The sequence below is a fragment of the Triturus cristatus genome, chromosome 3_1 (assembly GCF_964204655.1).
Source record: "Triturus cristatus chromosome 3_1, aTriCri1.1, whole genome shotgun sequence".
Classification (NCBI taxonomy): domain Eukaryota; kingdom Metazoa; phylum Chordata; class Amphibia; order Caudata; family Salamandridae; genus Triturus; species Triturus cristatus.
In genome coordinates this window covers 1,157,693,292-1,157,709,140 of record NC_140583.1, presented here as the reverse complement: position 1 = coordinate 1,157,709,140, position 15,849 = coordinate 1,157,693,292, and the positions used below count along the sequence as shown (strand labels likewise).

Below are 15,849 nucleotides of genomic sequence, written 5' to 3'. Positions count from 1 at the left end.
GCGGTGGTACTGGTGGCAGTGGTATTGGTGGCAGTGGTACTGGTGGTATTGGTGGTGGTACCTGTGGTGGTGGTGGTGGTGGTACTGGTGGTGGTAGTATTGGTACTTGTTGGTACTGGTGGTGATGGTACTGGTGGTGGTACTGGTGTTGGTGTTACTGGTGGTGGTGGTACTGGTGGTGGTGGAGGTATTGTTGGTGGTGGTACTGGTAGTGGTTGTACTGATAGTGGTGGTGGCATTGGTAGTGGTGGTACTGGTGAGAGTAGTGGTGGTACTGGTACTGGTGGTGGTACTGGTGGTGGTGCTGGTGGTACTGGTGGTGGTTGTGGTGGCACTGGTGGTGGTTGTGGTGGCACTGGTGGTGGTACTGGTGGTGGTACTGGTGGTGGTACTAGTGGCACTGGTACTGGTGGTACTGGTGGTGGTAGTGGTGGTATTGGTGGTGGTAGTGGTACTGGGGGTATTGGTGGTGGTACCGGTGGTGGTACTGGTGGTGGTACTGGTAGTACTGGTGGTGGTGATACTGGTGGTGGTAGTACTGGTACTTGGTACTGGTGGTGGTACTGGTGGTGGTGTTACTGGTGGTGATGATACTGGTGGTGGTACTTGGGGTACTGGTACTGATGGTGTTACTGGTGGTGGTACTGGTGGTAGTGGTGGTGGTGGTAGTGGTGGTGGTACTAGTAGTGGTGGTGGTACTGGTAGTGGTGGTGGTACTGGTGGTGGTACCGGTAGTGGTGGTGGTGTTGATACTGGTAATGGTGGTACTGGTGGTGGTGGTGGTACTGATGGTAGTGGTAGTACTGGTAGTGGTGGTGTTGTAGTTAATTAAACAGTCTTTTGAAAACAACCCGTCAGGTGGCTTTAGTACAGATGACGTAACACAGATGTGCTGTTGTCATCTTCAGCCCATTAGAAAACGATTATGTGCTACCTGGAATTCACATGATTTAATTTGCTAATCCTTTCTAATTCCATTTTACTTTGGGGGGGGAGGCGGTGGTGGTACTTGAGATACTGGTACTGGTGGTGGTGGTAGTGGTACTGGTGGTGGTGGTACTGGTAGTGGTGGTACTGCTAATGGTGGTACTAGTGGTGGTGGTACTGGTACTTGTTGATACTGGTGGTGGTGGTTCACGGTGATGATGGTGGTACTGGTGGTGGTACTGGTGGTGGTACTGGTGGTGGTGGTACTGGTGGTGGTGGTACTGGTACTGGTGATGGTGGTACTCGTGGTAGTGGTGGTACTGGTGATGATGGTACTGGTGGTATTGGTGGTACCGATAGTGGTGGTGGTACTGGTGGTGGTGGCGGTACTGGTGGTGGTAGTACTGGTACTTGTTGGTACTGGTGGTGGTGGTGGTGGTGGTACTGGTGGTGGCACTGATACTGGTGGTATTGGGTGGTGGTACTGGAGGTATTGGTGATGGTACTTGTGCTATTGGTGGTGTTACTGGTACCGCTGGTAGTACTGGTGGCATTGGTGGTGGTACTGGTGGTGGTGGTACTGGTGGTGGTGGTAGTACTGATGGTGGTACTGGTGGTACTGGTGGCACTGGTACTGCTGGCGGTGGTACTGGTGGTGGTGGTGGTAGTGGTGGTGGTACTGGTATTGAGGATATTGGTGGTGATACCGGTGGTGGTACTGGTGATGGTGGCAGTACTGGTGGTGGTAGTACTGGTACTTGTTGGTACCGGTAGTGGTGGTACTGGTGGTGGTGGTACTGGAGGTGGTGGTGGTACTGGTAGTGGTGTTAGTAGTACTGGTACTGGTGGTACTGATACTGGTGGTACTAGTACAGGTAGTGGTGGTAGTGGTACTAGTACTGCTGGCGGTGGTATTGGTGATGGCACTTCTGCTATTGGTGGTGGTACTGGTGGTTGCACTGGTACTGTTTGTATTGGTGGTGGTACTGGTGGTTCTGGTACTAGTGGTGGTGGTGGTGGTACTGGTACTATTTGTGGTGGTACTGGTGGTTCTAGTACTGGTGGTACTAGTCATGGTGGCACTGGTGGTGGTACTGGTGGTGTTGGTACTGGTTGTGGTACTGGTACTGGTACTGGTGGTGGTACTGGTGGCGGTGGTACTGGTGGCGGTGGTACTGGTGGCAGTGGTATTGGTGGCAGTGGTACTGGTGGTATTGGTGGTGGTGCCTGTGGTGGTACTGGTGGTGGTGGTGGTGGTACTGGTGGTGGTAGTATTGGTACTTGTTGGTACTGGTGGTGATGGTACTGGTGGTGGTACTGGTGTTGGTGTTACTGGTGGTGGTGGTACTGGTGGTGGTGGAGGTATTGTTGGTGGTGGTACTGGTAGTGGTTGTACTGATAGTGGTGGTGGCATTGGTAGTGGTGGTACTGGTGAGAGTAGTGGTGGTACTGGTACTGGTGGTGGTGGTGGTACTGGTGGTGGTGGTACTGGGGGTGGTTGTGGTGGCACTGGTGGTGGTACTGGTGGTGGTACTAGTGGCACTGGTATTGGTGGTACTGGTGGTGGTATTGGTGGTATTGGTGGTGGTAGTGGTACTGGGGGTATTGGTGGTGGTACCGGTGGTGGTACTGGTGGTGGTACTGGTAGTACTGGTGGTGGTGATACTGGTGGTGGTAGTACTGGTACTTGGTACTGGTGGTGGTACTGGTGGTGGTGTTACTGGTGGTGATGATACTGGTGGTGGTACTTGGGGTACTGGTACTGATGGTGGTACTGGTGGTGGTACTGGTGGTAGTGGTGGTGGTGGTAGTGGTGGTGGTACTAGTAGTGGTGGTGGTACTGGTAGTGGTGGGGGTACTGGTGGTACCGGTAGTGGTGGTGGTACCGGTAGTGGTGGTGGTGTTGATACTGGTAATGGTGGTACTGGTGGTGGTGGTGGTACTGGTGGTAGTGGTAGTACTGGTAGCGGTGGTGTTGTAGTTAATGAAACAGTCTTTTGAAAACAACCCGTCAGGTGGCTTTAGTACAGATGACGTAACACGGATGTGCTGTTGTCATCTTCAGCCCATTAGAACACGATTATGTGCTACCTGGAATTCACATGACTTAATTTGCTAATCCTTTCTAATTCCATTTTACTTTGGGGGGGGGAGGCGGTGGTGGTACTTGGGATACTGGTACTGGTGGTGGTGGTAGTGGTACTGGTGGTGGTGGTACTGGTAGTGGTGGTACTGCTAATGGTGGTACTAGTGGTGGTGGTACTGGTACTGGTGGTGCTGGTACTGGTGATGGTGTTACTGGTGGTGGTGGTGGTGGTGGTGGTACTGGTGGTGGTAGTACTGGTGGCGGTGGTACTGGTGGCACTGGTACTGCTGGCGGTGGTACAGGTTGTGGTGGTACTGGTGGCACTGGTACTGGTGGCGGTGGTACTGGTGGTGGTAGTGATGGTGGTACTGGTACTGGGGATATTGCTGGTGGTACCGGTGGTGGTACTGGTGGCACTGGTGGTGGTACTGGTGGTGGTGGTACCGATAGTGGTGGTAGTGGTGGTGGTACTGGTGGTGGTGGCAGTACTGGGGGTGGTAGTACTGGTACTTGTTGGTACTGGTGGTGGTGGTACTGGTGTTGGTGGTGGTACTGGTGGTGGTACTGGTGGTAGTGGTGGTACTGGTAGTGGTGGTGGTGCTGGTGGTGATACTGGTAGTGGTGGTGGTGGTGTGGTACTGGTGGTGGTGGTACTTGGGGTACTGGTGGTACTGGTGATGATGGTACTGGTGGTGGTACTGGTGGTAGTGGTGGTATTGGTGGTGGTACTGGTGGTGGTGGTACTGGTGGTCGTAGTGGTGGTGGTACCAATAGTGGTGGTAGTGGTGGTGGTACTGGTGGTGGTGGCGGTACTGGTGGTGGTAGTACTGGTGGTGGTACTGGTGTTGGTGGTACTGGTAGTGGTGATTCTGGTGGTACTGGTGGTGGTACTGGTGGTGGTACTTGGGGTACTGGTACTGGTGATGGTGGTACTGGTGGTGGTACTCGTGGTAGTGGTGGTACTGGTAGTGGTGGTGGTGCTGGTGGTGGTGGTGGTGATACTGGAAGTGGTGGTGGTGGTGTGGTACTGGTGGTGGTGGTACTTGGGGTACTGGTGGTATTGGTGATGATGGTACTGGTGGTGGTACTGGTGGTAGTGGTGGTATTGGTGGTGGTACTGGTGGTGGTGGTACTGGTGGTCGTAGTGGTGGTGGTACCAATAGTGGTGGTAGTGGTGGTGGTACTGGTGGTGGTGGCGGTACTGGTGGTGGTAGTACTGGTACTTGTTGGTACTGGTGGTGGTACTGGTGTTGGTGGTACTGGTAGTGGTGATTCTGGTGGTGGTGGTACTGGTGGTGGTACTGGTGGTGGTACTTGGGGTACTGGTACTGGTGGTGGTGGTACTGGTGATGGTGGTACTGGTGGTGGTACTCGTGGTAGTGGTGGTATTGGTGGTACTGGTGGTGGTCGTAGTGGTGGTACTGATAGTGGTGGTGGTACTGGTAGTGGTGGTGCGGCCAGTGGTGGTACTACTAGTGGTGGTAGTGGTGGTGGTACTGGTAGTGGTGATGGTACTGGTGGTGGTGGTGGTACTAGTGGTAGTGGTGGTGGTACTGGGGGTACTGGTACTGATGGTGATGGTCATAGTGGTGGTGGTAGTACCGATAGTGGTGGTAGTGGTGGTGGTACTGGTGGTGGTGGTACTGTTGGTGGTGGTACTGGTGGTACTGATGGTGGTGGTACTGGTAGTGGTGGTGGTACTGGTGGTGGTACTGGTGGTCGTGGTACTGGTGATGGTGATGGAGGTGGTGGTGGTAGTGGTGGTGGTACTGGTAGTGGTGGTACTGGTGGTGGTGGTACTGGTTGTAGTGGTGGTGGTACTGGTGGTACTGGTAGTGGTGATACTGGTGGTACTGGTAGTGGTACTGGTGGTAGTGGTAGTTGTGGTATTGGTGGTGGTACAGATACTGGTGGTATTGGTGGTGGTACTGGTGGTATTGGGTGGTGGTACTGGTACTGGTGGTATTGGTACTTGTGCCATTGGTGGTGGTACTGGTGGTTCTACTGGTGGTGCTGGTACTGGTGGTGGTGGTACTGGAACTGGTGGTGGTGGTACTGGTGGTGGTGGTATTGGTGGTGGTTGTGGTACTGGTGGTGGTGGCACTGGTGATGGTACCGGTAGTACTGGTGGTGGTGGTATTGTGGTATTGGTGGTGGTATTGGTGGTGGTACTGGTACTGGGGGTATTGGTGGTGGTACCAGTGGTGGTGGTGGTAGTACTGGTGGTGGTGATACTGGTGGTGGTAGTACTGGTACTTGTTGGTACTGGTGGTGGTGGTACTGGTGGTGGTGATGGTGGTACTGGTGTTGGTGGTACTGGTGGTGGTGATACTGGTGGTGGTGGTTCTGGTGATGGTACTTGGGGTACTGGTGGTGGTACTGGTGATGGTAGTGGTGGTATTGGTGGTGGTAGTGGTGGTCGTAGTGGTGGTGGTGGTAGTGGTGGTGGTACTGGTAGTGGTGGTGGTGGTGATACTGATAATGATGGTGGTGGTACTGGTGGTGGTGGTGGTACTGGTAGTAGTGGTACTGGAGGTAGTGGTGGTACTGGTAGCAGTGGTGTTGTAGTTAATGAAACAGGCTTTTGAAAACAACCCGTCAGGTGGCTTTAGTACAGATGACATAACACAAATGTGCTGTTGTCATCTTCAGCCCATTAGAACACGATTATGTGCTACCTGGAATTCACATGACTTAATTTGCTAATCCTTTCTAATTCCATTTTACTTGGGGGGGGGAGGTGTTGAAAAAGATACAAGATAATGCCGGGTTAAAGTGATTGAAAGCAGGCACCCGTGTTACGTGGCGGCCGTGCTGCTTAAAAAAAACACAAGCATTTGCAATGCAATAGGTCTGGTATTTACATGAGTTTAAGCTATTGGCATTGTAAATGACAATGCCTTTTATTTATGTTTTAAAAACGAAAACAAAAATAAAAGGCATTGTTATTTGCAATGTCAATGGCTCAAACTCGCGTAAATGCGAGACCTATTGCATTGCAAATGCTTGTTAGATTAGTGAGTAGAAACGCTCCTTTTCGCCCCGCGCGGCAAATTAATTTAATAAACAAGCGTGGCCGCTAAAGTGAAAGCAGACCGCGCTGCAAATAAAAATAAATTGTGCTTACCGACTTATGAAAGAGACCGTGTAACGCCACAAGTAAAAGATCCAGTCCTCATGAGAGGTAACAAATGGCGACAGGGCGTAACAAGGAGGGACTAACAAGCCTCATTATCAATCGGAAACCAGTATTTACCAAGGACAATGACACCAGCCAATCAAAAATATGGGCGGAGAGAAGGCGAGGCTTCCACAGCATACTCAACTACTGCATGCCTCGCAGAGAGAGTAGTGCATACGCACTGCCGCTAGGCTCGACCTAAAAAGAAAAGGAGTGAGTGGGGAAGGTGCTCGAGGACTCATAAATGAAAACAAGTTTGGAAATTGAGGCATCATCTGCAAACTAGCCTCAGAAAAAAACAATTACATTTAGGGCAGGAAGAGAGCACAAGGGTGATAAGCTGAGGCATCCAAGAGATTGGTGGTGCACGTGGGGCCTTACTTACAAACAGGTTAAAAACGAAAACAATTGGAAGAGGAATGGAAGGAAGGAAAGGTTGGACACTGCCCATAAAAAACCGTGAAAAACAAACACCCTGTTAACCAAGAAGGGCTTTCACCTGGATGGTTTAGTCAGCCTTATGAATTACCACTATTGATCAAATAATAAAAGGAACCTGTGTGGTCAAAGGTTTGCTGAAATGATTAACCTGATTCTTCAAATCTTCAAATATCTACTGTATCCCACCTACATGTCTCCTCCATTGAAGCATATCTCCATTTATAGGACCACGCATGGACTTTCTTTGTCCTCTTGTACCACACAGAAGAGCCTTTGTTCTTAAAACTTCATCTATAGTATGTATCCTATAAATTTGCCTGAAATCTATGCCAACAAGCTTTCCAACTAAATTGGATTCATTAATGGCTTAGGTACATTTTGTTTGTTACGAGTTGATAACGTCAGGAAAAGCTCAAAGACGTTTCCCAATATGAGAGAACAGTTCATAGGTTACTTGTCCAAAAACCCTGAATTCTTGCAGAATACCAGTACCAGACAGAAATCTGTGTTTAGTGCTCACAACTTGCTCAACCAACCATCCTTCAAATGAATGAAACCAAGACTAATTTCCCTTTCATTTTTTTGAGCTGTACTTTTTTGTCACATTCAGCTCTTACTAAGTTATTCAAAGGCTGCATGTAAGGATTTACAAAATTCTGTAGCTTCAGGTTAACAGATAAAACCTTAGCAAAGATCCTGCTAAACAACCTGTAGGATAGGCTGTAGGAGAATAAGTCATATCTGATGTGTGGGAGAATTTAAGGCAGTTTCCCAATTGCTACTCAGAGTTCACACTACAATTGATGATCTACAAATATAAGAAGACGCAGTTTATGCCATTTTTCTTGACTTCTCTTTTGTGTTTGATGTAGTTGACTGGTCAGGGATTTAGGAGATGATAAGGACAGTCAGAATTTAAATATATTTTCTGATAGTGAGGTTTGAACTCTACATCACCTCCATGGTGCAGGTATGCTACCGTTCTGAAGGAAACTTTTTTGATCCCTTCATAAACAATATGGGGACAAGAGAAGTAGCTCCTGACTCCCTTATCAATCTATCTTAATGTAAAAAGGTCTTCTTCCCATCCTGTAATTCTTGTCCAGCAATGTACCTCTGTGGGAGGGACAAAGGTATTAATCCTGCTACATGCCAACAGTTCTGTCATCCTATTAAGTTTAGTAAATGCCCTTTAGTAGACAAGTCCAAAATATAGTTTGAGAATTTGGAATGTATCTATTGGAAATTTAAATACACCAAATCTAAATGAAACACGTTTACCTATTTGTGTGTTATTCTTAAAATCAGGCACCGATCCAAACGCTCTAGCCCTACATTAGATACATCTTCTATGGATGGAGTCAGAACATACTAGTAGGCTAGAGGCTTCCACAGCAGAGAACAAATCCAAAGCTCTACGTTTTTGAAGTCCAGAGTCCAGGAAATAAGAGAATTCTACTTCTCAGGCTTACCTTCTTCCAAATGCTCATGGAAAACTCATATCCATAAAAAAAACAAAGCACCAGAAGCACAAATGATGATGTGCAGCAATATTCAAACCAGTGTCAGTGCCTTTATGTAATATGGTACAAAAGACCTGATCAATAGCGAGGTTCATGATTCTCTATTGTGTAAATGTTGACATGTTACTCAGTATTGAAGACCATCATATAGAAATTGAGTAACAAAGACACTATACATTAAAATACAATCTTTATTGCAATAATTATTGAAATTATATTATATTATGAAATTTGTGATTTACTCAGTAATGTCGATGTGTGCTGGTGCCTATATGGATATAGGTTATTGATATGATTACTGTTAATAAGAGGAAGATGTGTTTATAAATTATTGGGATGACATTTGAATTGTTAAATTTGGTTCTTTTCATTTTTATTCATTAGAACTTTTAACCCCGTATATTGTGACCCACATCATGTCTTGTTCTGATGGTGGTCCTGGAAAATTGTTGAAATAGGACTGAAACGTCGACTACACCAACGAAGAGCACCAAATCGAAAACACAATGTATGTTTGTTTCTCTCTGGAACACACTTTAAAGAACATTGCATTGGCCTCTCTTACTTTGTGGTTTCCAGTCTGGTCTTGAGATGATTGTTTCTGTAAAGAAATGTATATGTTATGTGTTGACCACATACAAATGGGGTTTAGTGTACTCGTGTAAAATGTATGTGTAAGTAGTGATACAATAAAACAGATATTACTTCAAGTTTATCTTGCCCCCCTTTTTATTTTTGATACTATGTAAATACTTATGAATGCAGCACCTCCTACAATTCAGGTAAAAACTAGGAGATACATTGTTGGTTGCATTAATCCCAACAGGCAGTTTCTCTCTTCGTGTTATTACTAACCACAGCCCCTTGAGTAACTTGGTAACCCATATCTCTGTATTGAATTATGTCATATGGGGCCATGATTTACCATCTATCTCAAAGAATAAGAGACAAGAAGAATAAGCAAATGTGTATGGAAGAGGCCACTATGTCTATCCCAAACCATACGAAACATTGCCATGAAAACACATTGCAGACTTATATGGATTGCAAAAAAAAAAAAGAATAACATACTGTATTGGAAATCCAGTCCCCCATAATGCACCTGCATGGCTAGGCCATGAACTTCCTGTAATGCCACATTCTTTTTTTTTTTATATAACAAACTTTATGGAATTTTCAGTCAGCAAATACGGCCAAGGTGAATACAGGTGTATACATGGCATGCACATGACACAGAGCAGAGTGTAGTATATATGCCACTCAGGGCGGAAACTTCCCGCAAGACAGTATCATTACCAAGGAAGAATGACCACAAGTACAAATTCATAAGCAATTAAAGAAGCTCAAACACTTCCCCTACCCCACCCATGTTTCTGGGGGCAGCCACCTGCTTCAAAAACCCTGTCGCTACTTTGACAGGGTAGGGGGCTTGAGGGATAGCCCCTGCGCTGCGATGTCTCCTTTCGCTACCAGGAGAGCTGTCCCCAGAAACGCCCTTTCAGCCCTTGTACCCCAGATCCATTGAACACTTCAAGAAGAATCAGCAGAGGGGCGAGAGGAACTTCCCTACCCAGCACCTCTGACAGTTCACAGGTCACTTTGGTCGAGGTCATGCGAAGGAGGAGCGCAGGCCCTCCCGGTGCAGGCAAATTGGGGAGAGATAATTAAAGTACAAGTAATAGGATTGAACCAGCCGTAACCTGGAGGAGGTTGTGAGCTCGCGAGGGGTCATCAGGGTGTCCTGCCAGTCCGCGTCCTTTACAGGTCCTATTCAGCTCCCCCCAATGGGCTCTGAGGTGATTAAAAGTGACCATGGGGAGTTGATGGCAAGTGTGCAATGAAATAATAAATTCTGGGAGTGTATCAGCAGGCAGGGAGTGGGCCTGGAGGGCGGGCCTGAGTTGGAGGTATTTGTAAAATTGACTTTGTGTCAGGTGGTAGTTCAAGTGAAAGACCTGAAAGAAGTGCATGTGTGTCCAGGACCACACATCCCTAGGCCGTCTGATAGCAATAAGATCCCAGGAGTAGAAGCCACAAAGCGAGGCTACTTCCTTCAACCAGGTGCTGTGCCAGAGCGGGGTCTGATGCGTGAGTCTGGCCTCCAATCATACATGCCGAAGCATGGTACGCCATGCAAGGAACATCAACCGAATACTATGGGTAGAGAAAGAGGGACAGAGAACCCAAAGAGCATGGCCTACAATTGAGAGTAACCCAGCAATGAGAGCTCCAAGAGCTATTGAGGGTCGGACCATCCCCCATTGAACCAGTCATGGAGGTCGAGGAGGTGAGAAGGCAGATAGTGGAGGTGGAGATAAGTCATCCCGAGGCTGCCATCTTAAGGCCCTGCTGACTGTGAACAAGGGCTATGCATGCCCAGGAGCCCCGCCACAGGAAGGTTTTGATTGCGTTGTCTAGGGCGGAGTACCATGTACGAGCCAGGTGGAGCGGTAGGTTCTGAAAGACACAAAAAGCGCAGGAGAATCAAATCTTGAAGCGGGCAATACGCCCAAGGATGTTGAGGGTGAGGGTCTGCCAGCTAACAAGGTCCAACTTCACCTTCTGGAATGGAAGTTGGAGGTTAAGGACGCACGTGAATTTCTGGATGTAGAGCGACCCATACCCCCAGGTATGTAAAACTAAGCTAGCAAAGCAGAATGGTTGTCTGCCAGTCAAAGCAGCCTCTGGATCGTGCCAGAGTGATCGGTACCGATTTAGAGGGGTTCATCAGTAGGCCGTATGCTCTTCCGAAGCATTCCAGCAACTGGAGGCATCTTGGCCCACTCCCCGCTGGATGTGCAAGATAAAGCAGTAGTACATAATCTGCATAAAGTGCAATATGGTCCTCGTTACCCACGCTCCAGGCCCAACCCATATATTGGAAGTCTGTGCGTATAAGTTGGGCCAAGGGCTCTATCGTCAGGGCAAAGTGGAGAGGAGACAGGGGGCAGCCCAGTCTTGTCCCTCGCTCTATGACAAAGGTGTCAGAGAGGACAACTTTGACACTGACCCGGGCAGTAAGGTGGGAATAAAGGATCCAGACCATGCTCTGGAAACTTGGTCTGAGGCCTGCAGGAGTCAGTCGCCGGCTGGAGGCAATCTCAGTTCTCCGTATTGAAAGCCTTCGAGAAGAAGCAAGGCTAGATTCAATGACAAATGATGACAGTGGGCCAGGGCTACGTGAAGCTGGAGGATACAGTGTCTCGTGCTCCCGGGATGGCATAAAGCCGCATTGGTCAGGTTACACCAACTCATGCGCGATGAATATGAACCTGTTAGCTAAGACAGAGGTAAAGATTTTAACCTCGCAGTTGAGGAGCGATCTAGGGCATTATGCTGCGCACAACGTAGATAAAACTTGCGTTTTGGGTATCAGGACTATGGTGGCAGAGGCTAGCTCCAGCAGGAAAAACCCGGCACTGCACACCTCTTTGTATAACGACAGGAGGTAAGGGATAAGAGTCTCCTGGAACATAGTATAATACTCCATAGGAAAGCCATCTGGGCCCGGAGTTTTGCCTGGGCCATACTGGACAATGCTTCTCCAACCTCCTCTGCTGAGAGAGGCTCATTGAGTAGGGGAGCAGCAGATGCGGGCAGCCTGGGAAGAGGAACTGAATTGAGGAACGAGCCAGACACAGCTGTGTTCCTGTCCGGGCATATAGTTTGTGGTAATAATAATAGTCAAACGCTTGGGCTATCTCAACAAGGGGCTGTTGGGGGTGGCCTGAGCCATCTATGATCTCATTTTTAGTCTAGCCACTGGAGACACAAAAAAGGATTGACTCCAGGAGATAGTTTTAAACTCACATTTAGATTTTTGCACTCTGTCCCTCACTTGACCCTACATTGGATGACATAAAACACCTTATGCTCCTCTCCTGGGGACAGTTGTAGCCCACACTGGGTACCTTGCGGTTCCAGTGTGCAAGAGGGAACCCAATGATGAAGCATGTCACCTTAGGGTCAGTGAGGGTTCTCGTCTTAACGCATGTGTGCGCCTGTCCCTCAATCCTCACAGTGAATGTTTTGTGAGCAGTGTAGATACACAATCCGCTTACCTATTTGTGAGTAGATGGAGTGGTACCATGGATGGTAATAATTCCCCCCTATTGAGCCCCTATAGTGAAATTCCAATAAGAGATAGTAACCCCCTTAAGGCTTCCCCATAAACAGAGTTCCTCAGTGGCCCATAATCTTATCCAGACTAAAAGAGGTTGCAGGGCGGCACAAAACTCGTTAACCGCAGCTCAAATTCCGCCGCAGTGCAGGACTTTTAATCAGTGGGTGAGGCTGCGTCGGCCAACGGACGTGCGCAGCACTAGCCAGGTAGTGCTGACGGCGGCCATCGGCCGACGCACACAGGGAACGGGTTAAGGCGGATGTTCTGGAATAAAGGAATTAATTGGTTTTCTGGGGAAGATTACTCAGTGATCTTATAAAATAATGTTCTTGTACTGTTAGATGGGTAACTGTAGTATACCCCCGGAATTCTGTCCCGTAGAGAGCTGCTGTTTGGTCTTTGGCCCGATATATCTTGACAGCTGTTGAAATTAGCCCTAAATCGAGCAACCCTAAAATATTTCAAAATGGTAGGTACCCTATATATGGTTGGAGTCTTACTCTTCTATAGATGGGGACGCTCGCTAAGTCTATCATCAAGTTTAGTTCCCAAGTTCTCAGAATTACCAACTCTATTGAGTGCCATCTCCCAGTCAAATTTCCCCCTTATACATTTTTTATGTGGGTTCAAAGTAATTATCTTGGACTTGCAGGTATTGATTTAAAACCCTTTAGATTTTCAGTACGATTGGAAGGTGGCCAATAAATTTGACAAACCTGTGGGAGTCTGGGAAATCAAAATGGTGTCATTGGCGAATACTAACACCGGTATGGCTAGCCTATTTAACTTTGGTGAATCATTAAGACAACCATTAAGATGATCAATTACATAATTTATGTATAGGGAGAACAGCTTAGGGCCAGAACACACCCTTGTCTCACTCCCCTCCTGACTGGGATGCATTTAATAGGTTCACCATTACTCCCCCATCTTACCTCGGCGCAGTTATCTTTATGGAGTCTCTCTATGTTAAGAATATAAGGTAGAATTCCTATGGACCTGAGTTTTCCCCATAAGAGGGACCTGGGAACAAGATCAAATGCTGCTCTCAGGTCCATAGGGGTAATGTATAAATGGTCATCGTTTAATTAAGTATAATTCCAGAGAATTAATGTCAAACAAAAAACCTGATCTACTGTGCCTATTATATTTCTAGAACCCACTTTATGGTGTCAGTGTACATTTTGCAGTACCCAACCCTCTAACATATTGACGACATTACTAGCAAAAACCTTTTGGAGGTTATCCATAAGGCTTATAGGCCTATAATTTGAGGATGGCCTTTGTTCCCTTTTTGTTAATTTGTATAATTTGCAATATTCTTTTAATGTATGACAGAGGGTATTTTGTCCATATAACACATGGCCACACCATCATGCTTCCCACAAACTGCTTAGATCCTTGGTTGTCTTGCTTTTTCATATGGTTATGTTATGGTTGTAGACATAAATAAATGCATAAAACAATATTCAAATCACTGCAAAAATGAAGCCCAGAATGAGAAGCAACATGCAGAGAGATTCTGTCTTTTCTGTAATGACCTACAGCACTCACAAAAAAATATGTTGATATAAATGTATCCTTGCTGCTATTCACTGTTCAGATTAGAAGAATGAAAAACCAATGCTCCTTTTCGTGGTTGATACTTCAGCTGTAATTAAGCTATGTATCCATCCTTTATCCTAGGCTGCTGGAAGCAGGCATCATGTCATCATAACTCAAATCTAATATGTTATTACGGTTAAGTAGTTACATCAATTTGCTATTACAAGTGGCCAGAGACTTCACAACCCAACTGTGATATGTAAACTGAAGAAAGCCTTTCATACAGGGATTGTTGGCTCTCAACTATATTATTTTCATGACCAAACTTTAAGATAGAAGAGACTTTACAAGATGAGGATAGAAGCCAACATAATATAAAGAAATTACATCTTACTGCCTGACCAATTTTACATTATCGAAAAAAAATGTGGGCATCTCACTGAAAATAGCAAGTAAGGAAAGAGTGGATGGATATACTGGGTTTTTACAATGTGAACCACCCAACAACCAGGAGAAGACACACACTGAGAAATATAGACACAGTAATATAGACCCGGCTGAGACTTTGCAGGAAAGAAGTTGAAATTGTGTTCCAGTCAGCAACACTTCTCTGTGACATGCAACCCCACTTTTCCTCATGTCTGTGCTCATGCTTTTTTTCCTTTCCTGTTTTTTCACACCCTGCTTCTACCCTGAAAAATTGACACTTGTTTGATCAGATGGGACAGCAGTTTCACAAAGAGGGAGCCATTATTGGTATAATTATTTGCCTTAGTGATTGAGTGAGTTAAATAGGCATTAAAAATGGTTGCAAATCATCACTAACCCTTCATCGATCATCCTTGTACTACTTTTGTGGGGATCCCCACCTCAGGACAGGAGATAAAAAACAGGAAGTAAAGGTGGTTTCTGGCCACCCTATTATGCACTATATAAGACTACCGCCTACCCAATAATCCTTCCTGTTATTTCTCCTGTGTTATTAATGAGAAAAGGACAAGCTAACCTCTCTCAGCATGTGCTTCCCTTCCTTAATCAATCTCAGGCGCAAGGCTCGGTCCCTACAGCCTTTAAGAACGCTATAGTGGTTCCTCTGCTGAAAAAGCCAGGGGCTGATCCTTTACATCTATCGAACTATCGCCCCATCTCTCTCCTCCCTTTCTTGGCTAAAATCTTAGAGACCCATGTTGCAGGCAGCCTCTCTTGCTTCATTGAACAAACAGAATACCTAGAGCCCCGCCAAGCTGGTTTTCGGCCTGCCCACTCCACGGAATCAGTGATCCTTGCAGCACTGGATACCCTTAGAGCTAACTCAGACAAGAACATCCCTCAGGCCCTGGTGCTTCTAGATTTGTCGGCCGCTTTTGACACGGTCGACCATAAAATCTTGTTGGACCGTGTCACGCAGGCCGGCATACAGGGTCCCGCATTCAACTGGATAAAGTCCTTTCTCGAAGACAGGACACAGGCGGTTCGCCTCGTTCCCTTTACAGCCCCCAAGCTATCCACCACCTGCGGGGTGCCACAGGGCTCGTGCCTGTCTCCACTCCTTTTCAACCTATATCTTAAACCATTGATTCACTCACTAAAAGACAAAAAGGTAACTACTTTCAACTATGCTGACGATCTTCAGCTAGTGTTCACCCTTGACTCCGTCGAGTCTGCTGCTGAATTTCAAGCCACCATGCTTCATATCCAGCGCTGGATGGATCTCAATCATCTCAAACTTAACCCGGGCAAGACTGAATTGGTTCTGCCTGGGACGAGTGAGACTCTATGGGGCCACCATTATTGGCCTATCGAACTAGGAGCCCCCCGAACCCCTCATCCGCTGTGAAGAGTCTGGGGGTTACCATTGACTCTGACCTGTCTCTCAAGGGCCAGGTCGGTGCAGTGGTCTCCTCATGTTTCTTTCAACTGCGTAAAATTCGCAAGATCGCCCATCTGCTATCTCACTCAGCACTTATACAAGTTGTCATCGCCTTGTCCTCTCACGTCTCGACTTTTCCAACTCCATTTATCT

At 47.0% G+C, this 15,849-nt stretch overlaps 1 protein-coding gene across 4 annotated transcripts in view; it reads right to left on the bottom strand.

Moving 5' to 3' along the window:
- The window catches only part of FEZ1 (fasciculation and elongation protein zeta 1), a 493,775-nt gene that overhangs the window by 5,888 nt on the left and 472,038 nt on the right, over positions 1 to 15,849 (bottom strand). For 2 of the 4 annotated variants that reach the window (XM_085646026.1, XM_085646028.1), the window contains one exon: positions 8,724 to 8,759. The exons of the other annotated variants lie outside the window; for them this stretch is intronic. In XM_085646026.1, coding sequence (XP_085502152.1) covers positions 8,724 to 8,759 — 36 coding nt within the window. The remainder of the gene's footprint in view (positions 1 to 8,723; positions 8,760 to 15,849) is intronic. 4 annotated transcript variants of the gene reach the window in all.